Source organism: Gorilla gorilla, chromosome 10, assembly GCF_029281585.2.
Source record: "Gorilla gorilla gorilla isolate KB3781 chromosome 10, NHGRI_mGorGor1-v2.1_pri, whole genome shotgun sequence".
In the NCBI taxonomy this organism is placed as follows: Eukaryota; Metazoa; Chordata; class Mammalia; order Primates; family Hominidae; genus Gorilla; species Gorilla gorilla.
In genome coordinates, this window is record NC_073234.2 from 122041958 (window position 1) to 122068421 (window position 26464).

The 26464-nt window shown below is 41.0% G+C and overlaps 1 protein-coding gene across 5 annotated transcripts in view; it reads left to right on the top strand.

The window, feature by feature from the left end:
- RFX4 (regulatory factor X4) overlaps positions 1 to 26464 on the top strand; it is a 179250-nt gene that overhangs the window by 62605 nt on the left and 90181 nt on the right. For all 5 annotated transcript variants that reach the window (XM_004053812.4, XM_055358941.2, XM_055358942.2 and 2 more), the window contains one exon: positions 8321 to 8444. In XM_004053812.4, the coding sequence (XP_004053860.2) occupies positions 8321 to 8444 (124 nt within the window). The remainder of the gene's footprint in view (positions 1 to 8320; positions 8445 to 26464) is intronic.

The window sequence follows — 26464 nt, forward strand, 5'->3', positions numbered from 1 at the left end:
ACTGGATGTGACTGTGTCCCTCCGGATGACCTCAGCTACAGATGGAGAAAGGTCAGTTAAGCTGGACAACCCAATGCCAAGGGCAGAAATTTCTCAGGGAATGAGATGCTGTGTTGTGGAACCACAACTTTTTTTAAAAAAAGTATTTTGTGCTGTGGGTAAATGTGTCAAATGGTAAAGCCATTTGATGGGCAATTTTGCAATCCATTAGCATTTGAAGCACATGTAGCCAGCAGCTGTGCTTCTTGATGCTGGCAGGGAGAAACACTCCCACACAGGTGTGTAAGGGGGCACATATGAAGATGTTCTGCGGGGCCTTATTCATAATGGCAAAGTGCAGTAGAGATGAGTAGAGTACTGGGTATAGGTGGAAAGGGACCACTGAGGAGGTAGCTTCTGGTAGGGGATGGTGCCAAAATCACCTCAGCTACTGTCCAGGACCACCAGAGCTCTGGGCTGCAAACCTGTAGCCTAGGCCCCAAAAGAAGCATTCGGAACCGAATGGAAATTGCAACACTGTGCTTAATACATTGCCTAGTTTTACCCAAAAAAAAAAAAAAAAAAAAAGAGGGGACTTGAATAACCAAAAACTGAGCTGAGAGATTCCAGAAGCTACCTAAGCCCAGGCCTTACTAGAACACTAATTCAGTAGGTTGTAGGTCAAACTCAGCGTAGGAATTGGATGACTACTGTTCTGGTCCAGTTTAGACATTACAATGGCAGGAATAAATCTCTGATTCAGTCCATTGCCCCACATCAGCCAAACGTACAGGTTCAGCAATCGCCCGTGGGATGCCAGGCTTGTCAGGTGATGTCACTGCTGAGCACACCTAATCCTCATGAAAATCCTGTAGAGAAGGCAGGACAGCTACATGTATTTAAAGAGGAGGAAACCAAGGTAGTCTCTTTCTACACAAAGAGGGGGACATTCCTGACTCCCCAGGGAAATCCTCAACAACAAGGAAGCTGGGTCAGCTGAAGTCCCCTGAGAAATGTCAGTGTCCACACAAATGCATGTTTCTGATTGGCTCGTCTACTTAGCAGCAAAGCATGGCTTAACGGTTGTGTAATGAAATAGATTGTTTTTTTGTTTGTTTTATTTTGCTTTGGAGTTTTCTAGACTTAGCCTCAGTCCTAACCAGAGCCTGTATGAGCCAAAGCCCACTGTTTTCTATTCATTTGCTGTCTGGTGGTGTTATCTCCCTAGCTCCCATCTTCCTTCTGGTAAACTGTCAGTTTCTTAAAGGCTGGGGCAAGAGTAGCATCTTCTTGTTCATGGCTGTATTCTACAGTGCCTGGCATATAGTAGGTGCTCAATAAATGTATTCTGACTAACCAAATGAATGTCAGTCTCTGGCACATAGTGAGAACTTTAGAGGCATCATACCTGAGTTCATACTTTTTAAGCCTAGCTTTTCCCAGCGGAGTCGCTGTGGACAAGCCACTTTACTTCCTTGGCCCTCCATTTCTTCCTCTGTGTCCTAGGGCATAGTGTTTACTCATCTTGTGGGGGTAGTGATAGCCAATATGAACATCCCTAGCGCAGGGTAGGCACTTGAAAATATAAATCAAATATATTAATATTAACCATGCTTTTCCTTTAACTACCCAGATATTAAGATTAATAAAATACCAGAATCCCTTGACCTGTGCAAAAGCCTGCCTTCCTTCTTATTGGCCTTTCCTCCTTTCCCCTCCTTCCTCCTGCAGTGTTTACCGACTGTGTTCAGGACAAGTACTAGGAACTATGTTAACATCAATAGGAATTTGGTTTGATCCCTGCCCTCAAAGGACTTTCAGTTTAAGATACAAAACATTACCTGAATATTCCACAATATTGTAAAATAATGCTGATCGTTACTCTTTATTGAGTGTCCCCCACAATAAAGGGCCTCAGGCTGTGCATGGATTCTTGTCTAGTCCTCACAGCAAGCTTGGGAGATGGTACAGTTTCTCTCATTTTACAGATGAAGGAAGTGAGAGAGTTCGAGTAACGTGCCCCAGGCTATATGCTTGTAAGTGGTGGAGGCAGGATTCAAAGTCAGTGATCTCAAACTCTAAAACCAGTGCTGGCTCCTGATAAAGCTATTTGAGCCATAAGCTATGAGGAACCATGGCCATCCCTGGGAAGTAGTGAGAGCTTTACAAGCAGAGGATGTGGCTTTTCCTACAGACATAACAGCAGCTGGCATTTAGACCACTGCAGCACTCTACATGTTATTGAATGAATAAATGAATTTGGCAGGGAGGAAAGGATGAAGAAGTGGTTAGCAGATAGGGTTGAGTGTGCACTGAACATAGTTCCATGGAAGAGAAATGTGAGTTGCGCCTTGATGCATGGAACACGGTGGAAGAGGTCATCCCCTGCGGCAGGAAGGTGATGGATCGTGTGTGTGGGTGGAAGGTGACAAGGTGTGTCTCAGGAGCAGGAAACGATCCAGTTGGCTGGAAAGAGGTATACATGTGGGAAAGCAGGACGGAAAAGGAGCCAGGGGCCTTGGATGCCACGGTCAGGAACCCGGACTTTTGTGGAGAGGGAACAGGGAGCCGTTGACGGGTGTAGACTACTGTCTTGTCCTGATTGCTTAGCAAGGGTTTTTTTTTTCTACATAGTTTACAGTCTCAGATCTCTGTGACAACTTCAGTGATAAGTTACAATAGTTAATATTTTTTAAAATCCTGTTGTCTTGTAAAGTCTGGGTTTTCTGTTAAAAAAAAAATCCTGTGGGTTTTTTTTTTTTTTTTGGTAAAAGAGAATGAAAAAGTTTCTGTTCTTGACATGTGTTCAAGAACTTGAGAAGTGGGCACTTTGAACTGACGCAGAGCGACCTTTCCTAAGAATACATCGATCATGCTGCCCCCATGCTATAAAACATCTAATCAGTTTAAAATATCTCTGTGTATACATATAAGAAATCACAGGTTTAAAATGAGGACAGTGGGAAATGATGCCAGGTGCCGAAACATTTGCTTTTCATTGTAAAGTGCTGATACAAAGCTTCCTCCATGTGCCTTAGGAGGCCACATGCTGAAACCTTGTGAGGAAGTCTTCTTAAAAATATATAACTCAGATAATGACTCATGTTAGCTAGCAGACTGAGCTCATTATCTCTCCATAATAGGATAGGCTCAATTCAAATATAATCAAGTTGTTAAATAGAAGATAAGGAAAATGGAAGAAGTGGGAATTTTTTTGTGATCATTAAAAAAAACCCAGGTATAATGGAGCATTGTTCACCATGTCAGACTAATGATGTCCTCTAAAAGAGAGGAGGAAACGAGAAAATTTCATCAGATATGAAGAAGAATAATTAACTGCCTTTCTTTCTGCCATGCCTTGGTCAGGGAAGTGGACATTCCAATTAGCAACTTTAGTAGATAGGCAGAACCTCTGGTTTTGGGCAAAGGTGTCATGATGCTATTCCTGTGGAAACTTATCAAGCATCAAAGGGGCCCTTCCATGCCAATTACATCCATTTGTTCATAGAGCTTATTAAAATGCTTCGTAGTTATAAGCCACCTAGTTACTTTGAGGCTCAGAAGCTCCGGAAACAGGAACAAAACGTGGGCTGAAATGTAGTAATTTAGGAGGCTCTGGCCTTTGACAGGTAACTGTTTAATTAGCTCAGCCTGTGTGAACCATGACTTACACCCATCTGATTTGAATAGTTTGTTGCTGCTATGGGTTCATTTGATGTGATGTTTCTTAACCATGATCTTGTATTTTAATCTTGACCTCTTGGCCAGATTTAGTGAGCACACAAGCCACAAGAACAGCAAATGGAAACTGAGGCACAAGGAGCTTAAATAAAGTAACTTACTTAGAAACTCATGCTGTTTAATGCTGCATTTGAAAGCATGATTTTCACCCTTAACTGTCCTCTCCTTCTGCATTTCTGATCGTGGAGAATGGAGCCCCCCATTCATCCATTCTGCCCAGTTAGGAACCTGAGGGTTTGCTTGGTTACTCCTGTCCTCCTCACATCTGGCAGCATGAGGCCCACACCCTAAGTGTTACTTCTGCCCCCACAACCATTGCTTCAGTTCATGCCCCATCATTTCCTGCCAGAACTATTTTAGTAGCTCCTAATTGGTCTCCTGTGTTCATTCATTCATTCAACAAGTACTAATTAATCAGCTACTATGTGCCAGGCTTTGATCGTCCACCTGGGCCACCTCCCCCAGAGGTACAGAGCAAACTTTCCAAAGAATGCATTGATGCCACTCCCATGCTTAAAAAAATCTAATTGGTTTTAAAGGATTTCTATCAATTTAAATAATCATATGCAAGATGAATTCTGAATGGTTTGAAATGCACATTTGTTTAATGTGTTCATGGATTTTTTTTAGCCAAAATAAATTTTAGGAAGCCATTAGCAAAAATAAGCAAAAAGGGATACTTTTATCTTCCCCACAGCTTGTCATACACAAAATTGCAGTTGCCCAAATTGTTCATATGTATGCATGAGACTGGAAAATGTTCCACTACAAGTGTTGAAGTCAAATCTTTTAAAAATTGCTTAATGGAACTCTCAAAAGTCAAAGATGGCCAGGCTCTGTGGCTCATGCCTGTAATCCCAGCACTTTGGGAGGCTGAGGCGGGAGGATCACTTGAGGTCAGGAGTTCGAGACCAGCCTGGCCAACATGGGGAAACCCCATCTTTACTAAAAATACAAAAATTAGCCGGGTGTGGGACACCTGTAGTCCCAGCTACTCAGGAAACTGAGGCAGGAGAATTGCTTGAACCGGGGAGGCGGAGGTTGCGGTGAGCCGAGATGTCGCCATTTCACTCCAGCCTGGGTGACAGAGCGAAACTCTGTCTCAAAAGAAAAAAAAAAGTCTAAGATGATACCTATGAGACAGGTGTTTCGTTGTTGTTTTGTTGTTTGACATTCTTTTATTATACTCAAGCCATTCCTGGCAAATAGAATGTATTAAGCTTTAAATTAATGTCAGTTATTGTTGTTACTGATGATATTATTATTATCATCATTATTATTCCTATAGCATCCCGGAAGCACTCAGGTCTTCCCGACTCCTCTGAGTCTTTGTTTCTTTCAGTCCTCCTGAGTACAATTCTACCACCTTCTTCTGAAAATAACATTTTTATAGTAACTCTTCAACTCCAAGTGGGTGCTAAATTCTTAAGCCAAATCATATCCCTTTGTGTGGCATTTAAAGACTCCCTCCACCTCCCATAGTTCTTCCCTTTAGATAACCTTTCCTTCTCTCTTTACTCAGATCAGCATCTCCATCATTAAAAGCACATGGCACTGTCTCCCATCCTTGCTGTTCTACTTGCCTGGAACCTCCCTCCCTCCCCCAACTACCATGGCAGAATACCAGAGAGATTTGGAGTGAGACAAACCCTCCTATTTACTAGCTGCATGACTGGGCAAATGAGTTACACCCTCTGAGCCTCAGATTCCTATCCTGAAACATATGTATAAATACCTACCTCATGCCATACAGTTATTGTGAGGTCAAATGAGACCATGGATACCCAGTGCCCAGCACCTAGTAAGAGCTCAACAGATGCTAACTGTTGTTGTTACACAATCCTAAACCCAACTCTTCTATGAAACTTTAATTATCTACTCTCATCTACACATCAATCTCTCTGTTTTCCCACCTTCAACTGTACCTATGGTCAGGAGTTTATAGTAATTAAATATTATTTCTTGTGCATATGTCTCCCCAAATAGACTGCAAAGTTAACTAGGACATAGATCATGTCTTATGCCAACACAAGTGCCTACAGGAGCCAGACAAAGAACAGAAAATAGACAGGGTACAAAGAAATAGGGAGGAGTGAGCACTCTGGCCAACTTCAGGGCACATGTAGCTCTGGCCAATTGTTGTCGTGCGGGAATATGGGTCCAGTGTTGCCAGATCTCAGCTTTTTCAAAAGAAGCCAGAAATCCAGATTCTTATGTGCAATGTCCTGAATTTTAAAAATTGGGCCAACACTGTTCAGTCCAAAACAAAGCATGTCTGTGAGACCCCAGTTTGAGAAAGCTGTCTTATTCAGATGGCCCCTACAAGTTTGTACGCGAGCTGGTTATTTGGACCTCTGAACTCACTTTCATAGAGAAACAATGCCGTGAATGGCAGTTAGGGGTCCAGGCTAACCTCCCAGGCTGATTTTCATTCATACTGGACCTGAAACTTAGGACAGTCCTAAGAAACCTATTCTTTATGTGAAACCCTTTTCCCACTGGAAAACACACTTAGAATTCCAATTTATGATGTCAAAGACATACATCAGAATGTAAGCCTGTTCAGGACAGGACCATTGTTTTGTTCACCACTGTTTCCTTAATGTCTAGAACATTGCCTGGCACTTAGTAAATATTTGTTGAGTTAAAGGTTATCTGTGTCTTTGTCCATCTGTCTACCATTAATCTGTTCACTGTATGCAAGCATGGACTATCTTGCTCACTGTGATATCCCCAGCGCCTGGCAGGTGATAAGATCAATAAATATTTGTTGAATGAATAAATGACTAAAATAATCTATCCATAAGACACTTATTGAGCCCCTACTGTGTGCCAAGGAATATGCTGGACCTCAAGGATGCAGAAGTGACTCAGACACTATCCCAGCCTCAAGGAATTTGATCACCTAGAAAGGATTACATCAACTCTTTCTGGGAACATTTCTAAAAACTATCCCAAGTTACTCAATGTTCCCCATCCCAGAAGTGTGGGAAGTAGATGAGATGATCGGGGACTATTCAGCACCAGGTTTTGTCTTGGTGCTGACAGGTCTGTGTCCCTAGGGTTGTATTCCCCCTCTGTGGGGTTTGGATATGAAATGATTGAACTGATGTTCTTGCAATCACATGTTGGAATGAGTTGAGCGAGTGCTGCCCTTTCAAGTGGGCACCTTGGGGGGCCGTGTCCTCATTCCACTTCACTTACGACAGCGCTGGGCCACTTCTTTGGCAAATGCTCTCAGAGGGAGTTTTGAAGCCACTTGAGGACATTTATTTCATCACTTTGGAATTATGCCTTATTTTTGACCAAAAAATTGGGGGTGGGGGATGGTTTTCCAGTCACTTTATCCCCTAAACTTGCTTCCAAATGACTTTGGGTTGTTTCCTAAAATCTAGTTAATGATCAAAGGAGAAATGTTTCCTGTTGGTGCGTTGATTTAGCAGTAGGTGCCCCAGGCTTTGAAGGCATGACCCTAAGAGAAGTTCCCAAATTGTCTTGTGCCACAGCAGTTTTCTTGGGAAAGGTATTTAACTTTCCAGAGTGCCTAGGACAATGGAGGCAAGATTTATTTGGATGCCTATATTCTGGTGTTTGGGTTAAAGAATAATAAATTTTTTAAACCCTGTATCTAATTTTTGTTTATATCCCCAATATTTAGCACACGGTCAGGACATATAGTGCCCAAAAATGTTTTCTGGAGAGGAAGAACGAATCATGAGGAGGTCTGACGTCTTCTCAGTGCTTCCCATGCACGTGCCAGGCACCATGCAGATGCTTGTCACACGTTACCTCGTCTGATCATTATAACCACTTTAGGAGGCACTTACAGTTCAATCCCACCAAAAGGAAACTGAGGCCTGAGCTTAAGTAACTTGCCCAAGGTCACCAAGCCAGCAAGTGACAAGGCTGGGATGTAAACCCAGTTGTAGAAAATCTCTCCTACAGAATCCCTAATGGAGACTCACTAAGAAGGTGATGGGTATAGAATCATTACCCCTAGCACAGCAGAGGAGAAGAGGATTCTAAAGTAATCATGGGGCCAACTTCCTCCTCTGGTCATGAGACCTCCCTTCAGTCAGCAGATCAGTGGCTGTACAGCTATACAGGCCTCTCCTGGGGCATTGGTTTTCCCAGACAATCCCCCTCCATAGCATTTGTCAGCCAAGGAGCTCCAAGATGTTGACACATCCTCCTTGGGCTTTTAGCTGTTACAAGTGGCTCCTCAAGTTGGTCTGTGGTTCCATTCCTGGCTGATTGGGGCACCCACAAGACCCTATGTAGTTTTTGGAGTTTGCAGGTATCTGATCTAGCCAGAACAAGGCCAGGTCAATGACAGTACAGAGTAGAGGATCTGGGAATTTGGGCTGAAAAAGTAGCCTGGTGTCATACCCAAAGGGGCCAGGATTCTGACACTGCCAAGCCACTAATGCCAGGCATGACCTTGGGCAGCTTGCTTTGTCTTTCTGGGCCCCAGCTTCTCCACCTGTAGAAAGAACGTTATTTCTAAGGACTGCCCATCTCTGGAGGACTAGAAAGAACAGACTGTTCTTGCTTGGGGAAGGTAACACATTTTTTGCTCATTGGGCGTTTATTTCCCTAGGCTGGAGGAGAACTATGAGATTGCAGAGGGGGTCTGCATCCCTCGCAGTGCCCTCTATATGCATTACCTGGATTTCTGCGAGAAGAATGATACCCAACCTGTCAATGCTGCCAGCTTTGGAAAGGTGAGTCCAGCCTCATCAGGCTTGTCCTCCCCACCACCCCAATTTTAAGTAATTTATGCACAGTTTTAAAGCATTTTAGTTATTTTTTTAAAGTTATCAAAGTACTTACTTACTTTGGTACTTTGACAACTTCAACTTCACTGTAATACTTTGCTATCAAAATTTCAAACAATTCAAAAACATTGTAAAGTAAGAAAGGAATGTCTCACTTGAATTTCCTCAGTACTTAATTTTCATGAAGTCACTTATTTTCTCTGAGAGGCAAATATTGAACTCACAAGTGTGTTACATGGATGTCAATCAGCCTGGGACAGGCAACCTGCTTGGCTTAGTCATGTGGATGCCTGGAGAAACTGGAAATGGCCCTGTATCCTTAGATTGGAGGTGTGGGAGTCCTCTGCAAAGAGTGGTACTATTTGCATTATCACTACAGTCCAGACTGTTCTCTTTCCACCTTATAATAAAAATACAATCCACATTTAGAGCTATGTCTACAAAAAATTGTTAGCAGTGATCATTCCCATTTAATAGGCCAAGGAAAGCTGTTGGGGCATTCTTTAAGACTGATCATTTATTTATTTGATGGCTACACCAAAAAAATACCCAATTTGAGTCAATACATCTAAACCTTCCTCCTTTTGTTAGCTTCCTTTTTCTATGTGTAATTTTTCCTGCATCTGCTAACAAAAATAGGCTTGTTCTGTACCACGATTTTTTATCAGTTTTCTGAGTGCAGGAATACAAAGGGCTGAAATGGCAGAAAGAGGTCAGTGTATGGGTTTCAGGAATTCCCTTTTCAGAGCCCCAAAAGATAAATCATCAGTAGGAAAAGACAAAGAGCCGTGTTAGGGCTGAGCCAACCACCCTGGAGAGCCCAAAAATGGAGTGGCTGAGAAATGGCTCCATTCAATAAATGGGAGGATGCTCTGTGATGACTTGGGGAGGAAAAAACATTTTTGTGTTGATTAACACGATTTCTCCAAAGTGAAAGGGATGTTTTTTTAAAAGTCAATGGAGAAACTACCTTTGGCTATTTCTTTCATTCATTTCTTCAATCCTTCAGTATTGGTAGAGACTGGCTGTGTGGCAGGCCCTGTGTTAAGTAGTGGCAGTGGGGACCCAGAAAGGAACTCAGTATGGCTCTGCTATGGAGGTGCCCCTCAGCAAGTGGGAGAAGGGAGAGCACACAACGTGGATGTGTATGCTACCAGAGCTTGGTCAGGAGTTTGTGGTCCTGGAATATTCAGTGGCACCTACAAACCCCTCGCAGAGGCCACAGTGGAAAGCCCAGATGAGGCCTCTTACATACAGGTTGGGGACAGGTTGGGTGAACCAAAAGACCAAGAATCCTGACTTTCCTGGACTTATTATCTAACCTCTCTGAGCCTCAGCTGCCCCAGCTTCCTCAGGGGGATGTTGCAAGAGTCACCTGAGATGATGTCGGTGGATGATGGAAGGTACTGTTTACTCAGTCATCCAATAACTCAGACATTTATTAAGCACCTACCATGTGCTATTACAACTGTTGCTGTTATGAATTCTGCATGAGATGTCTGTGCATAGACATAAACAGATATTTGTTAGCTTATATTCTGCAAAACAAATAAAAACCCTCACCACTTTTAGAAACTCCAATTTGCCTGCATAAGAAGCCTCTATTCTCTTTTTCTCAACTACTTTTGTAACCCTATTAGCTTGTGGTTTTCTTGACCTCCTGATCTAGGTAAAATCAGTTTAAGCGCACGCCTTCACCTCAGCACCCCAGTCCCATTTTCAATTTAAGTCTCAAGCCTGCCCCAAGACTTCAGCAAATCTCAAGGCATTTGCATTCTCAGGGTCACCTTGACTTGAGACTCTTCCTTCTGGTCATTAGCCATGTGTGGCTGTTTAACTTAAACAAAATAATAACTTCAGTACACTAGCAGTTGCATTAACCACATTTCAAATACTCAAGAGCCACATGTGACTGGAAGCTACCATATTGGGCAGTGCAGAATGAAACGTTCCCAGCATCACAGAAAGTTCTATCAGAGAGTCCTGTATTATACTGCAGTGAGCCAAGGAGGAAACTCAGTACCCACTTTGCTTTTCACAAGACAGCCCACAGGAAGCCTCTGTGATCCTAGTAGAGTCAGATTTATAGGAGAGGTTTACATCCCAAACACGGTTAACATCCCAAACAGGGTCCTACGGAACAGACATCCCCAACAGGGTCCTACGGAACAGACATCCCCCACTTCAAAATGCTCTTCAGCCTCTTCACCACAGTGGGAGCTTACTGGCCCTGCCCCTGATGGTTCCCAAAGCTAGTCCCAGTGCTTCTCCACCCTGCTGTCTCCCTTTTCTCCTCTTCCATCTCCCTTCTCCTCATTCTCCTCTCCCCTTCCTCCTTGAGACACCCCCCACCAAATGTCTCTCTTCTGCGATCTTTGGTTTCTGCTGACATCTATGCCCGTAGAGGTACCCAAATGGCATTTCAAAATATTTTTCTGAACAATACATTTCCTCCCTAAGAATTACAGTGCCAGCTGCTTCCAAAATAGTCATTTAAAAAACATCCGAACTCCATCTTATCTTCAGCCTTAAAACAAGGAAATACTCTAATGGCATTAGGAACACAAATGCAAATGCTCTGTGCAGCTGCCTTGCCATCAGTTTCAAATGGACTGGGCATTGGAGCTGTCCTTCCAGCCACAGAGGACAGGAGCTGCCTGCTAAGGGTTTCCACACTGAGCTTGCTGGATTGAAATCCCAGACACATTTGCCTTTCCTGAGGACTCCAGCATGCTGCAGCTGCCATCTCCTTGAGAGAAAGGGACTAGTTGTTCTGTGAAACTTTGAGATGAAATCGTGGACAGTCTTCCTTTGAGCAGATCCATCCAAACTTACAATTCATTGATGAACTTTTAACTTAGAGCAGGCGAGGTTTAATGTTTCAGCTTAGCTTTTGGAGAACAAATACATTGGTAGTAGTCTCTACCCAGTTTGCAAGTGGGCTGAGGCAACACAGACATCAATGCTGAAGCTGTCCCCCAGGGACAACCAGGGTGACCTGGTTGGGATACCATTCTTCATAAAGGGGGTGGCAGCCATTGCTTCGCTGCAAGTAAGATCTGAAATGTAAATCCTCTTCCCAAGTCTGTGGCCAAGCCCCAAAAACACCGGCTTCCAGTAATGCTGTATTGACTTTGGGTCCCAGAATTAATTTAGGGAGTATAGAGAATGTGAAAGCTTCTAGCTGAACTGGTCTTGTGCCTGCTTTCGCTGTTAAGGGTAATGAAAGTTCACCCAACTTGGAGTCACTGAATTTTTCTGAGCTCATATTTCCTTATCTTTAGACAGGAATAATCCCTCACAAAACTAGGGATAAAATGAGACAGTGCTTATGAGGGTGTTTTTTGAAACTGTCAAGTGCTCTATCCATCAAATAAATCATCATTCTCTAAATGATGGCCTCATTCCATCTCACCTCCCATCCTTCCTTACCATGCTTTATTTTTCTTTATAGCATTTATCATGACTTGAAATAGATATATTTATACATTTATATAGTATAGTTTTCTCTCTCTCTATAGATATATAGCTAACTTTCCCTACTGCTACTCTATGCTTGCCAAATATCTATATCTATGTATACACCTACCATGTGAGTATAGAGAAGCATTATATATATACATAATGATTTTGTTTTGTCTGTCTCCTCTAGAATGAAAGCTCTATGAGGACTTTTTGTTCGTTATGCATCCCCTACACCCAGAACAATGCCTGGCACAGAATAAGCCCTCAGATATTTGTTACATGTTGTATGATTTATATTTACATTACTTGTCAGGGACCATGTGAATCACTTTTACGTATGTGAACTCGTTTAACCTTCATGATAATAACCCTATGAAACTGGTGTTGTATCCATTTTCCATTAGCCCGTTTACTGAGTAGAAATGAACTTACTGAGGTACACATGGAAACTAGCTGTATTTTTACTTACTTTGAAGAATCGCCTTCAAAGTTCTCCATCCAACTCTTCCTGCTCTGATGATGATGTCTTCAGAGGAAATCCCATAGCATCTGGCCATGTTCACCCATCACATCAGTCTTGGCTGAATAATTACAGCTCACTCTCAGCTATTAAAAAGTGTAGTTCAGTCCAATTTAAAACTTCAATCTCACATCTAAGTCAGACCTTCTTCCTCCTTGTGGCTCAGAATTTGCTCTGGGAAAGAGGGGTAGGATCAGCTTTTCCTCCTTCCTTTTCTGGCTCCTCCAGGGTTGGGGTTGGGAGACAGTAGGGGAGGAAAGGCAACAAGAGTCATTTGACAAACTGGTGCTCACTGGGGGCTTCTCCTAGCTATAAGTGCCTTCTGCTATGACTGTCACCCAAATGCTGGGGCCAGGGGTCCTGTCATAGGTTTTGGGGGAGCCACTGTGGATCTCTGTCCACATTAGCTGAGAGATGTGCTCTCTAGCCAACCTCCTACCACCTCCACTCTCAGGCTGCTTTGGCCCGGCAGGTAACTGAGGAGTCCCTCTGTAGCTCTGTTATTGTGTTGGAAGCTTCTGGCCAACTAACCGCACACCGAGTGTTACACCCTGATTCTTAGAGATGCCCAGAGGAGCCCCAAAAAGCAGAAATGGCAGATAGAACAGGCTGAACTCAATGAAGCATAAACAAAAAATAGCTTTGCTTTGTTCCAAGTTTGTCTATGGCTCTCTTCCTTCCCTGACCCCTGATTGTTGCATGGCAGATTTAATAGCTTTTGGGTTATTGATTATAAGAACAAGCATCTTCTCAATAATTTATACTCTTTTTTAGATGTTAAAAGTCCAGTCCAGTCCAGTTCTTGAATTTAAAACTGCAGTCTCACATCCACTTCAAAACTCCTCCCTAGCCCAGCTGGGGTCTGGCTATCTGTGGCTTGGGGACCCACAGTGAGGAAGGGAAGAGTGTGATCTGATCTTCTCCTTTCCCTGGCCATTCCCTCCTGCTCCTGGTCCCTTTAGGTGTGTTAGACTGAGAAAAAATACTTCCAGAATATAACTCTAGCTCTCCAGGGAAACAGTGAAATAAATTTTTAGAGAACAACAGAACTATAAATTGAAACAAACATACGGTAATAGGGATCACAATTGGCATGCACATGACGTTGTCCAAGCTTATTAATAGGCAATTTTTTAACAGATGGTAGAAGTGTCTAGCTCTGTCTAACTTAGAATGCAACATTCAGTTTTCATATGATTAAATAGCAAACATTTATGCAGGGCTTTCTGTATACCTGGTACTGTTCTAAGCACTTTACATATACCAACCGTGTCTAGTCCTCTAAATAACTCTATGAAGTAGATACTGTTATTGTTCCCATTCCATGGATGGCAAACTGAGGCCCAGAGAAGCTGGATGATTTGCCAAGTTCACACAGCCAGTAAGTGGTGGACTCAGGATGTGAACCAAGGAAATATGGCCCCAGAGCTTATGCCCTTAGCCACCTCGTTTACACAGGATGAGTTATTTCAGGGCTAGGCTAGGTATGTGTGGAGGCAGGTTTTGTGCACACACTTGTCCTTTTGACTTTGTTGTAGTCATTAGTAGTCATCTGGTGATCTCCTAGGTGATGGAATTTTGGAGAGAAGTCTCAGCCTTTCTGTATCTCAGGGATCAAGTGTGCTGATCACTGCAGTTGAGAAATGCTTTCCCAAATCTTCCCAGCTGGGGTGTTCTGGGTACTGTGAACTCTGAGGTACTGAGTACTAACTCCCTCAGCACCCGGGTTCATCCATTTATCTGATATTCATTTATCTCATGTCTGCGTGGACCCAGCCCTGTGCTGGGAGATGGGATACAGAGTGAAGTCTGCCTCTGAGGAGAAGGCCCTGTAGAAGAGACATATACACATGAGTGACTGCAAAACAAGATGGCAAATGCAATTCCTGAGTATGAATGCAAGATTGGAAGGGCACAGGATTAGAGGGATGCTTCCTCCTTGTAGGGGTGAGGGGCAGCCTGAGAACCAGGCTGGTTGTGGAAAAGCTCCAGGCACTGAGCATCCCCCTCCCTCAGCCCACAACCCTGGAAGGTCCATGGAAGCTAAAGTGGGTGTTTAAATTTCACCAGAAACCTCCTTCTCCTGCTTGACCACTTGTCTCTCAGAAACTCTAAAACGAAAACTCTACCCACACAAAGATGGAGCATCACTGCATTTGGCCAACAAGCTAAGCGTTTTCAGAAAGAACAACTGAGCCTCAGATTTTTGAGAAAAGAGAACATCTCTAGCCTACAAATGAGTTGCTTTCCAAGCATTTGTAAGCTGCATTTCAGTAGAGCAGAGGTCCTCAACCCCTGGTCTGTGGACTGGTACTAGTCTGTGGTCTGTTAGGAACTGGGCCACACAGCAGGAGGTGAGTGGGTGGGCGAGTGAGCGAGCATTACCTCCTGAGCTCCACCTCCTGTCAGATCAGTGGTGGCATTAGATTTTCATAGGAGTGAGAACCCTATTGTGAACTGCGCTTGTGAGGGATCTAGGTTGTGTGTTCCTTATGAAAATCTAATGCCTGATGATCTGAGGTGGAACAGTTTCATCCTGAAACCATTCCTTCAACCTGAATTGTCTTCCATGAAACCAGTCCCTGGTACCAAACAGGTTGGGGACTGCTGCAGTAGAGGCCAGAAAGTGAAAGAATGTCTTCTTCAACTCACACTTATTGAGGGCCCACCATGTGCTGTAGCCCATGGAATTTCCAATAATGTCAGGTTTTGAGCCCTGAACTTGAGGATCTATCACCCTTACTCACCATGTGATGATGGGCAGGTCCTTTTCCCTCTCTGAACCTCACTTCCTCCATCTATCAAATGGGGAAGTTAGTCTACAAGCATATGAGGATCTTACCGTATTAGCCCAAAACACTTTTCAACTAGAAATCATAAAATAGCTAACACTGACTCTATGCCAGTTCCTGGGCAAGCCCTTTTCATGGATTATCTCATTTAATCCTCACATACTCTGTGAATGAGATGCTGTGATCTGGGTTTTTTGTTTGTGCATTTAAAACTTTTTAAAAGAGAAATTTTAGTTTGACAGCAAAGAATAAATTGTACAGAGATTTCTCATATACCCCTGTCCCTACACTTGCCCAGCCTCCCCCATTAACAACATCCCTCACCAGAGTAGTACATTTGTTACAATTGATGAACCTACATTCACACATCATCACCCAAAGTCCATAGTTTATATTAGAATTCACTCTTGGTGAATTCACTCACATTGGTGAATTCACTCACATTGGTGAATTCACTCACATACTGTGAGTTTGGACAAATGTATAATAACATGTATCCATTGTTTTGGTATCATGCAGAGTATTTTCACTGCCCTAAAAATCCCCTGTTCTCTGCCTAGTCCTCTCTCCCTGTCCCCTAACCCCTGGTAACTACTGATCTTTTTACAGTCTCTAGTTTTGCCGTCTCCAGAATGTCATATAGTTGGAATCATACAGTATGTAGCCTTTTCAGATTGGCCTCTTTCCATTCATAATATGCATTTAGGTTTCCTCCATGTCTTTTGTGGCTTGACAGCACATTTCTTTTTAGTGCTGAATAATATTTCATTGTCTGGAGGTACCATGGTTTATTTATCCACCTACTTACTGAAGGATATTTTGGTTTCTTCCCATTTTGGCAATTATGAATACAGCTGCTATAAATATGCATGTGCAGGTTTTTGTGTGGACATTAGTTTTCAACTCCTTTGGGTAAATACCAAGAAGGGCAATTGCTAGATTGTATGGTAAGAGTTTATTTAGTTTTGTAATAAACTGCCAAACTGTCTTCCAAAGTGGCTGTACCATTTTGCATTCCCACAGCAATAAATGAGAGTTCCTGTTGCTCTACATCCTCACCAGCATTTGGTGTTGTCAGTGTTCCAGGTTTTGGCCATTCTAATAGGTATGTAGTGGTATGTCATTGTTGTTTTAATTTACATTTCCCTGATGACATGTGATGTGGAGCATCTTTTCATATGCTTATTTGCCATCTGTATATCTCTTTGGTGAGGTGTTTGTTAAGTAAGGTCTTTGGTCCATCTTTTAATTGGGTTGTTTGTTTTCTTATTGTTTTTAAAGAGTTATTTGTATCTTTTGAGCAACAATCCTTTATTAGATGTGTCTCTCGCAAATATTTTCTCCCAGCCTGTGGCTTATCTTCTCATTCTCTTGACATTGTCTTTCACAGAGCATAAAATTTTAATTTTAATGAAATCCAGCTTATCAATTATCTCTTTCACGGATTGTGCCTTTGGTGTTTTATCTAAAAAGTCATCATCATACCCAAGGTCATCTAAGTTTCCTTCTATGTTGTCTTCTAGGTGTTTTACAGTTTTGTGTTTTACTTAGATCTATGATCCATTTTGAGTTAATTTTTGTGATGGGTATAAGGTCTGTATCTAGATTCACTTTTTTTGCATGTGTATATTCAGTTGTTCCAGCACCATTTTGTTTAAAAGATTATCTTTGCTTCATTTATTGCCTTTGATCCTTTGTCAAAGGTCAGTTGACTATATTTATGTGGGTCTGTTTCTGGACTGTCTATTGTGTTTTGTTGTTCTATTTGTCTATTCTTTTCCCAGTACCATACTGTCTTGATTACAGTAGCTTTATTGTACATCTTGAATATGGGTGGCATCAATCCATCAATTTTGTTCTTCTTCAATATCGGGCTGACTATTCTGGGTCTTTGGCCTTTCCATAGAAACATTAGAATCAATTTATTGATTGCCAGAAAATAACTTGCTGGGATTCTGATTGAGATTGTATTGAATCTATTGATCAAGATGGGAATAACTGACATATTGGCAATATTGCATCTTCCTATCCATGATTATGGAATCTCTATTTTTATCTAGTTCTTCTTTGATTTAGTTCATCAGAATTTTGTGCTTTTCCTCATATAGCTCTTATACATAGCTTGTTAGATTTCTACATAAGTATGTCATTTTGAGGGGATGCTAACATAACTAGTATTGTGTTTTCAATGTCAAATACCACTTGTTTATTACTGGTATATAGGAAAGTGATTGACTTCTGTATATTAGCCTTGTATCTTGCAACCTTGCTTATTAGTTCCAGGAGATTTTTTTTCTTTTGTAGAATCTTTTGGATTTTCTACTTGGACAATTATGTCATCTTTGAACAAAGAGTTTTATTTCTGCCTTCTCAATCTACATGCATTTTTTTTCCTTTTCTTGTCTTATTGCATTGGCTAATGCAGTATGATGTTGAAAAGGAGTGGTGAGAGGAGTGGTGAGATATCCTTGGCTTGGTCCTCATCATAGTGGGAAAACTTTGAGTTTCTTTCCATTAAGTATAATGTTAGCTGTAGGTTTTTTGTAGATATTCTTTATCAAATTGAAGAAATTACCCTTTATTCCTAGTTTGCAGAAAGGGTTTTTTTTTTTCAAATCCTGAGTGGGTGTTTCAATTTGCCAGATACTTTTTGTGCATCTGTTGATATGATCATATAATTTTTTAGCTTGTTGATGTGATAGATTACATTAATTGATTTTTGAATGTCAAACCAGCCTTGTATATCTGGGATAAATCCCACTTGGTTATGGTGTATAATTACTTTTATACATCATTGGATTCAATTTGCAAATATTCTGTTAAGAATTTTTGCATCTATGTTTATGGGAAATTGGTGTGTAACTTTTTTTAATGCCTTTTATCTGATTTTGGTACTAGGTAACAGCTGACCTCATAGAAAGAGTTAGGAATAGTCTCTCTGCTTCTGTCCTCTGAAAGAGATTGTAAAGAATTGACACAATTTCTTCTATAAATGTTTGGTAGAATTTACCAGTGCACCCATCTGAACCTGGTGCTTTCTGTTTTGGAAGATTATTAATTATTGATTCAATATACTTAATAGATATAGACCTATTCTGTCTGTTTCTTTTTGTGTGAGTTTTGGCAAATCAAATCTTTCAAGAAACTAGTCCATTTCATCTAGATTATCGAATCTGTGGGCATAGAGTTATTTATAGTATTCCTTTATTATCCTTATAATGTCTATAAGATCTGTAGTGGTGTCTCCTCTTTCAATACTAATATTACTAATTTGGGTCTGCTCTCTTTTTTCTTTGTTATGCTTGCTAGAGGCCTATCAATTTTATTGATCTTTTCAAAGGACTGGCTTTTGGTTTTACTGATTTTCTTTACTGATTTCCTGTTTTCAATTTCATTGACTTCTGCTCTAATTCTTATTGTATCTTCTTCTTACTTCAGATTAAATTCACTCTTATTTTTCCAGTTTCCTAAGGTGGAAACTTAGATTATTGATTTTATATCTTTTCCAATATATGCATTCAGTGTGATGAATTTTCCTCTACTCACTGCTTTCATTTCATCTCACAAATTTTAATGTTGCATTTTCATTTTCATTTGGTTCAAATATTTTTATTTCTCTGAGATTTCTTCTTTGCTCCATGAGTTATGTAGAATTGTTGTTTTATTTCCACACATTCAAAGATTTTCTAGTTATCTTTCTGTTATTGAATGATAGCTTAATTCTACTGTGGCCTGCCTGAGAGCAGACATTATATAATTTTTGTGTTTTATGACCCAGAATGTGATCTATCTTGATGAATGTGCCATATAAGTTTGAGAATATATATTCTGCTATTTTTGGTTGAAGTTGTCTATTAATGTCAATTATATTTAATTGATTCATGTCCTTACTGATCTTCTGCCTTACTGATTTCCATTTCTGATAGAGGGGTATTGAAGTTTCCAACAGTGATACTGGATTCATCAATTTTTCCTTGCAGTTCTATTAGTTTTGGCCTCATATAGTTTGATGCTGTCTTGTTAGGCACATGTATATTAAGAATCATTGTGTCTTCTTGGAGATTGATACCTTTATAATTATATAATGCCCTTCTTTATCCTTGATAACTTTCTTTGCTTTGAAGTATGCTCCATATGAAATTAATATAGTTATTCCTGTTTCTTTTGATTAGTATTATCATAGTATATTTTTCTCCATCCATTTACTTTTAATCTACATGGATCTTTATATTTAAAGTGGGTTTCTTATAGACAACATATAGTTGGATCTTGTTTTTTGAACTGCTTAGGCAATCTTTGTCTTTTAATTGATGCATTTAGACCATGATCTTCAAAGTAATTATTGATAAAATTGGATAATATTTACTATATTTGTTACTGTTTTCTATTTGTTGCCCTTGTTATTTGTTACGATTTTTGTCTTCCACTCTTCTGCTGCCCTTTGCAGTTTTAATTGAGCATTTCATATCATTCCATTTTTTCTCCTTTATTAGCATATGTTATACTTTAACATAAAAAAACCTTTTAAATGGCCATCCTATAATTTGCAATATATATTTACAACTAATTCAAGCCCACTTTTAAATAATGCTATACCACTTCACAAGAAGGGCGAGCACCTTATAATGAGAAAATCATAACTTTTGTGCCCTCTGTAAAAAAACACATGCACACATACTTATGTATGTGTTTTAATTGATATACACATATAATCAAGTACTTTGTTGCCATTATTATTTTGAATAAACTGTCATCTGTTAGATCAATTAAAAAACAAGAAAAATAAGTTTTTATTTTACTTCACTTATTCCTTCTTCAGTCCTCTTCCTTTCTTTGTGTAAATCTGAGTTTCTGACCTATATCAATTTCCTTCTCCCTAAAGAATTTCTTTTAACATTTTTTGCAAGTCAGGTTTACTGAAAACAAATTCCCTTAATTTTTGTTTGTCTGAGATAGTCTCTACTACTACTTCAGTTTTGAAGGATAATTTCTAGTGTACAGAAACTTAGGTTGGTAGGTTTTTTCCTCTCAATACTTTAAATATTTCATTTCACTCTCTTCTTGTTTACATGATTTCCAAGCAGAAGTCAGAAGATAGTCTTGTCTTTGTCCTATATAGGTAACATGGGTTGTTTTTCTCTCTGGCTTTTCTCAGGATGTTTTTCGTTATCTTTGATTTTCTATAGTTTGAAAATGATATACCTTGATGTTGTTTTCCTGTGGTTTGGCTTTTTGTTGTTTGTTATTTGACATTTATCCTGCTTGGTGTTCTCTTAGCTTTCTGAATCTGTGATTTGGTGTCTGACATTAATTTGAGGAAATTCTCAGTCATTTTTGTTTCACATATTTCTTTGCTTCTTTTCTCTCTTTTTTTCTCTTTCTGATATTCTTATTATGTGTATTTACATCTTTTGTAATTGCCCCCTAGTCCTTGGATGTTCTGTTCGGTTTTTCAGTCTTTGTTCTCTTCGCTTTTTAGTTTTTGAAGTTTCTGTTGATATCTACACAAGCTCAGAGAGTCTTCAGCTGTGTCTAGTCACCTGCAAATCCATCAAAGTCACTCTTAATTTCTGTTACAGTGTTTTTGATCTTTAGCATTTCTTTTTGGTTCTTAGGATTTCTATCTCTCTGCTCACATGGTCCATCTGTTCTTGCAGGCTGTCTAATCTATCAATTAGAACCCTTAGCAAATTGATCACAGTTGTTTTAAATTCCTGGTCTGATAATTCTGACATCCTTGCCTTGTCTGGTTCTGAGCCTTGCTGTTTCTTTAAATTGTGTTTTAGCATGCCTTGTAATTCTTTCTTGGTGGCCAAACATGATGTGCCAGGTAAAAAAGGAATTGCTGTAAATCACCTTTAGTCATATGGTGGTAAGGCGTGTTGTTGGTGGGGGAAGCAATCTATTGTCCTGTGATTAGGTCTCAATCCTTTAGTAAGCCTATGCCTCTGGACTGTGAACTTTACTACAAGTGTTTCTCCATTTTTTCCCTCCCCTCTTAGATGTCATAGGATGGCTAAAGTTGGCTAGAATTGGATATTTCCCTTCTTTCACATGGAAGGTTAGAGGGGACTGGTGTTGGGTTATTTCCCTTCTCCGCATGGAAGGCTAGAGCTGACTGGAGTTGGGTATTTCCCTTCTCCCAAGTCAGTTAGGCTCTGATAATACCCTAGCAGATTAGGCTCTGGTTAACTAGCTTCTCCTGAAAACAGGCCTTGTTAAGAAGAACAGAGTGCTCCAGCGTATTTCAAAATGGTTCCTTTACTCCTTCCCCTGCCGGAAGCGTGAGGGACTTTTGCTCTGATATTTACTGTGGGAACCTGGTCAAGCTCCTAGAGGTACATCGCTCAATATTGTGTGGGTTCCCCTATGATTGGGCCTCCCTAGAGTTATTTTTTAACTCTCAGCCTTGTCTGCATTAAGCCTTCACAACTTGTCAATTACAATTCAGGTGTTCCTACTACAGTACTGGGTCCTGAGGCAGTTCCCACTCCTGAGTCTCTGCTCCAGGGAGCCATGATTCCCTGTATTTGCCCGTCTCTCCAATCTTGAGGGCAGCAGTTTGCTCTGTGTCCTCCCCTCTCTTAAGGACCCAAGAAGAATTGTTGATTTTTCAGTTTGTTTTGCATTTTACTTGTTAGGATGGAGTGGTGACTTCAAAGCTTCTTATATACAGAAAACCAGAAACTGGAAGTCAAAATGCTGTTTTTATTCCCATTTAAAGATGAGGTAGTTGACTCCAGGGCCTGTGTTGTCAATATCGGATTTCTGATCAATGCAAACGAGCAAAACACTGGAGCATTCTCTATAAAGTAAATCCTAGGTGGAAACCAGAAGGTCTCTGAGTTATTACAAAAATTGGGGCTGTGGGGAAAGATGTCCCTCCCCATGCCTCAATAGTGGCTTAAATAAATTAGTGGTCTTACTTTTCTCACATAAACTAAGTCTAGAGGAAGGTAACCCAGCTGCAGTTGGGCAGCTCCTTAAGAGCATCAGAGACCCAGGTTCTTTCTGTCTTTGTGCTCTGCCCTTTCTAGCAGATGGCTTCCAGTTTCTATATCACCTCATGGTCCAAAATGACTGCTAGACTCCAAAGACTATCTTCCAGGAAAGAAGTAGAAAAAAATGGGGTAAGGGAAGAAAGGTCAAAGCTCCCAGTTCAGTCAGCCCTCTTTAGACTCTTTCCCAGAGCCCAGCCCAGTGATTTTCCCTTACATCTCATTGGCTGCCTTTGGCTATCAGGGAGGCAAGAAAATGTGGTCCACTCTATCCTGGAATAAAAACTACGGTTTGAGCCAGGTGCAATGGTGCAGGCTTATAGTCCCAGCTACTCAGGCAGGAGGCTGAGGTGAGAGGATCACTTGAGCTCCCGAGTTCGAGTCCAGCCTGGGCAACACAGTGAGAGCCCCTCTTAAAAATTTTTGTTAAACTTAAATAATAATTAGGATTTATTTACCTTGGACTAAGGATGAAGGGGAAAAAAGAAAAAATAATTAGGGTTTAGTGGGGAAGGAGTAGGCAACTAGCCATTTTATCCACATAAGGGTGTTTCACACATCCATGCATCCTTGTATATGCTACAACTATGAAATGGAACTCAGGATCCTGGAAGAGTATAGGTTATTCTCTCAAATTATGAGCTCATGGGAAGTAACATGGGCAGTACAATGTGATCACTTAAGACTGTGGAGGGTGACATGATTCATGGTCAGCAATTTGCTGAACTTTTCAGGAAAAGGCTGGCTTATGGATAGGCACTAGATAGTTGTGATATAGTGTAATTTGAATATGTGGAGAGGCCATTTGGCCTCAAAAATATACCTTCTGAAATAAAGGCTTAATGATGTCTTAAATTCCTCAATCCCACTCATTTAAGTCTGTAAAAATGCAACTAGAACAGGATAAGATCATTCATTAATACTTATCACTTACTAACACTTCAGTATGTATGAGTTTAATCTATTAAGGAGACTCAGAGATCAGTTGATGCAATCCCTTCACTTTCCAGATGTGGAAATTAAAGCTCAGAGGGACTGAGTGGTTTTCCCCAGTTCCTACATTTGGTGGCAGGTCTCCCCCTCCCCCACACTGGATCCAGTGGTGGGGCTGAGAGTGTGGAAGAGACACCAGTAAGAGGTAGAGAGACTGGAGAAAGGGAAGCTGAGGTGACAGATGTGCTTGTATGAATTAAATTTATTTATATCCTGCATTTTTCCAGTGAGGACATGGATAATTGGCAGTTTGGGTTGTGGGTGGCTCATCCTTGAAGATTTGGCTCCTTTCTCCTCGCTGACCATCCTTGGGCAATGGGGAAAAAAGCCAAGTGTGTTCTGGGGACCTGTGCTTCATCAGCTGCACTTACCTGCATTGGAGAGAACAGAGACCCCCTCATTTACAGGGTGGCCCTCTTCTTCTAGTCCCACCAGTCTGCCCACCCTCCTCCCACCCTGACCTGGGGTCACTTGCACACCCCTGAACTGACACAGCAGAAGATGAGGGCACTCTTGAGGCATCTTTAGGATCCTTCAAAGATGGTCTTTTTCCAGTTCTCAAAGGAAAAAAAAAATACGTACATAGACAGACTTTCCTTCTACTTTTAATTCTTGTATATATTTTTCTTAATATTTTTGAATCTGCTGTGGGGCGTCCATGACAGAATGTCTGATTTCACACCAGGTTTTTTCTAGGGGTGTGTGTGTGTGTGTGTGTGTGTGTGTGTAGTGCCATGTAAAACTCTGAAGTCAAACTCTTTGGGTTTGAATTTGAATCCTGGTTGTACCACTTAGCAGCTGTGTGAGCTCAGATAATTTCCTAACAGCCCTCAGCCTCAGTTTCCTCATCTGTAAAATGGAATATTGATAGCAATCAATCACCTGGAGAACTGTTGCGATAATGACTGTAAAAGGGCTACTTAGCACAGAGCCTGTAATTATAAACACTCAATGCTTGTTAGTTATGACTTCAGTTTATTATAGCAATATTTCATGATCACTAACATATCAGTGTTCCAGCCTTTCTAGGTGCTCTTCTTTCTGAATAATTTTGAGAACAATTGTTCTAAAAATGTCCTACATCACACACATGCTGCCATCACCACCCTCGCCCTCTCTTATTATCATCTTCAGAATTATTCCATTTTTGACTTAACCTGTATCTTATGTAACTCACCTCATTCTAGCTAAATCAGTGTGTGATGACTGCCTTCTCTCATGTACACGTGACACATTATCCAGTCACCCTGAGGACAATGAGGTGTTCACATATGGATTTTTGGCATTCTTGTTATTGCCATCCATGGTACCCCTCAAGGGGCAACAGATTCACTGTTACCTTTTCAGCCCTGGGGCTTTTCAAAGAATTCTTCATCAATCCATAGGCATGATTTGAAATTCCACTTCTGTCTCATTGCCCTCAGTATGAATTTCTTGTAGAAATTTTGCAATTTCTCTTAGGGAATTTCCTGTGAAACTTGTAGCATTCTCTAACCCTTTCATTCCCCAGTTCCTGGCACCCAGGAAGTGTCATAAAAATTGTTGAGTAGGTAAGAGTTATATCAGTATAGTAAAATGACCCCAGCAAACACTCATTTTAAGATGGAAGCATTGAGATAGGATGTTTTACAGTCCCCATTCATATCACCAGCTTTAATTATTTTTTCTTTTCTGAAAAATAGACTAGGTTTATTGTCAAAAGAAAGAAAGTGAATATCCTGCTTTCAGAGTTAAATTTGTGACAATTAGTTCCCTTTAACCAACTTCTTTCCCTAATCATTTCTCTCTCTTGTTCAAAGCATTGTTTCTTATGTGTGTTTTTAAAAATATGCCACAAGATTTCCACAATATATGGTTATAAAACAGGAACTTGTCATTGTATTAAATTTCTAATTTCTTGCTTCTTGAAAAGCCCTTCTTTTCCCACACCTAAAATGAACCCTGAAGTAAGACCCACAACTCTCATTTTTAAACTATGTTCAGCATACTTGACTCTATTCTGCATGAGTTTATCTCCTTCAATGTGTGGAAGGACATCTACTGATTCCATTGCATTAGAATTTATTTTAGATCACTCCTTGTTGATGGCAAATCTTTACCTACTGAGGGTGGGTGGAATTTTTGGAAACAAACGCCTGATGACTAAGTTTGGAGATCAAACTGATCAAGATCATATTATTTGGGGTCAAAATTGAAGGCTGTATTATGTAGAGTGATGAGACTGAATGGCCTTCCTGGGTGGCTCTGGGGGTGTCTCTTGAGGCAACACCAAGAGAGGCAGTGGGGCAGGGGGTGTCATTCACAATGAGGGGACACCGTGCTGGCTCTGGCATGTGTGGGCGTGTGTCAGCCACAGTAAAGAAGATGACAGGTAGAAGAATCAGATTCCTGTTTCTTCCACTGGCCAGAGACTGTGAATGGAGACAGCCTTGAATCACCCTAGATCCCAGTTCCTCATTTGTAAAGTAAGATCATCATACTCTCTTCCAGTGTTGTTTTCCTTCTTTCTTTTCTTTTCTTTCTTTTTTTTGGAGATGGAGTCTCGCTCTGTCGCCCAGGCTGGAGTGCAGTGGCATGATCTTGGCTCACTGCAACTTCCACCTCCCAGGTTCAAGTGATTCTCCTGCCTCAGCCTCCTGAGTAGCTGGGACTACAGGTGAACGCCACCACGCCCGACTAGTTTTTTGTATTTTAGTAGAGACAGGGTTTCACTGTGTTGCCCAGGCTTGTCTCAAACTCCTAAGCTCAGGCAATCCGCCCACCTCGGCCTCCCAAAGTGCTAGGATTACAGGCATGAGCCACCACACCCGGCCTCCAGTGTTGTTTTCTAAGACAAAATGTACTACCGAGTATAAAACCACCTCATTTAGGGCATGGTGCTTAGTGATGCTCAGTGGCTGACAGTTCCTCTTTTCACTCTTTCCTTTCCTCATCTTAAATTAGGAGGGCAATTGTTTGAACATGCCATCTCGGAAATTCTTGCTTAAAACTCATGTTTCTTTAAAAAAAAATTGCACCCACAAAATGATGTAAGGGTATCCTGCATGCTGGGCTACCTTCAACTGGAGTGTGGTGTATGGGGAGGAGAACGGACAGGGGAGATGAGTGACATGGCCACCACCACCTAAAGAAGAATTCCAACAGCTTCAGAGAGAGTAGTTCTCCAGAGCTTCTCTGCTTCCCACCCCTATCCCTGTG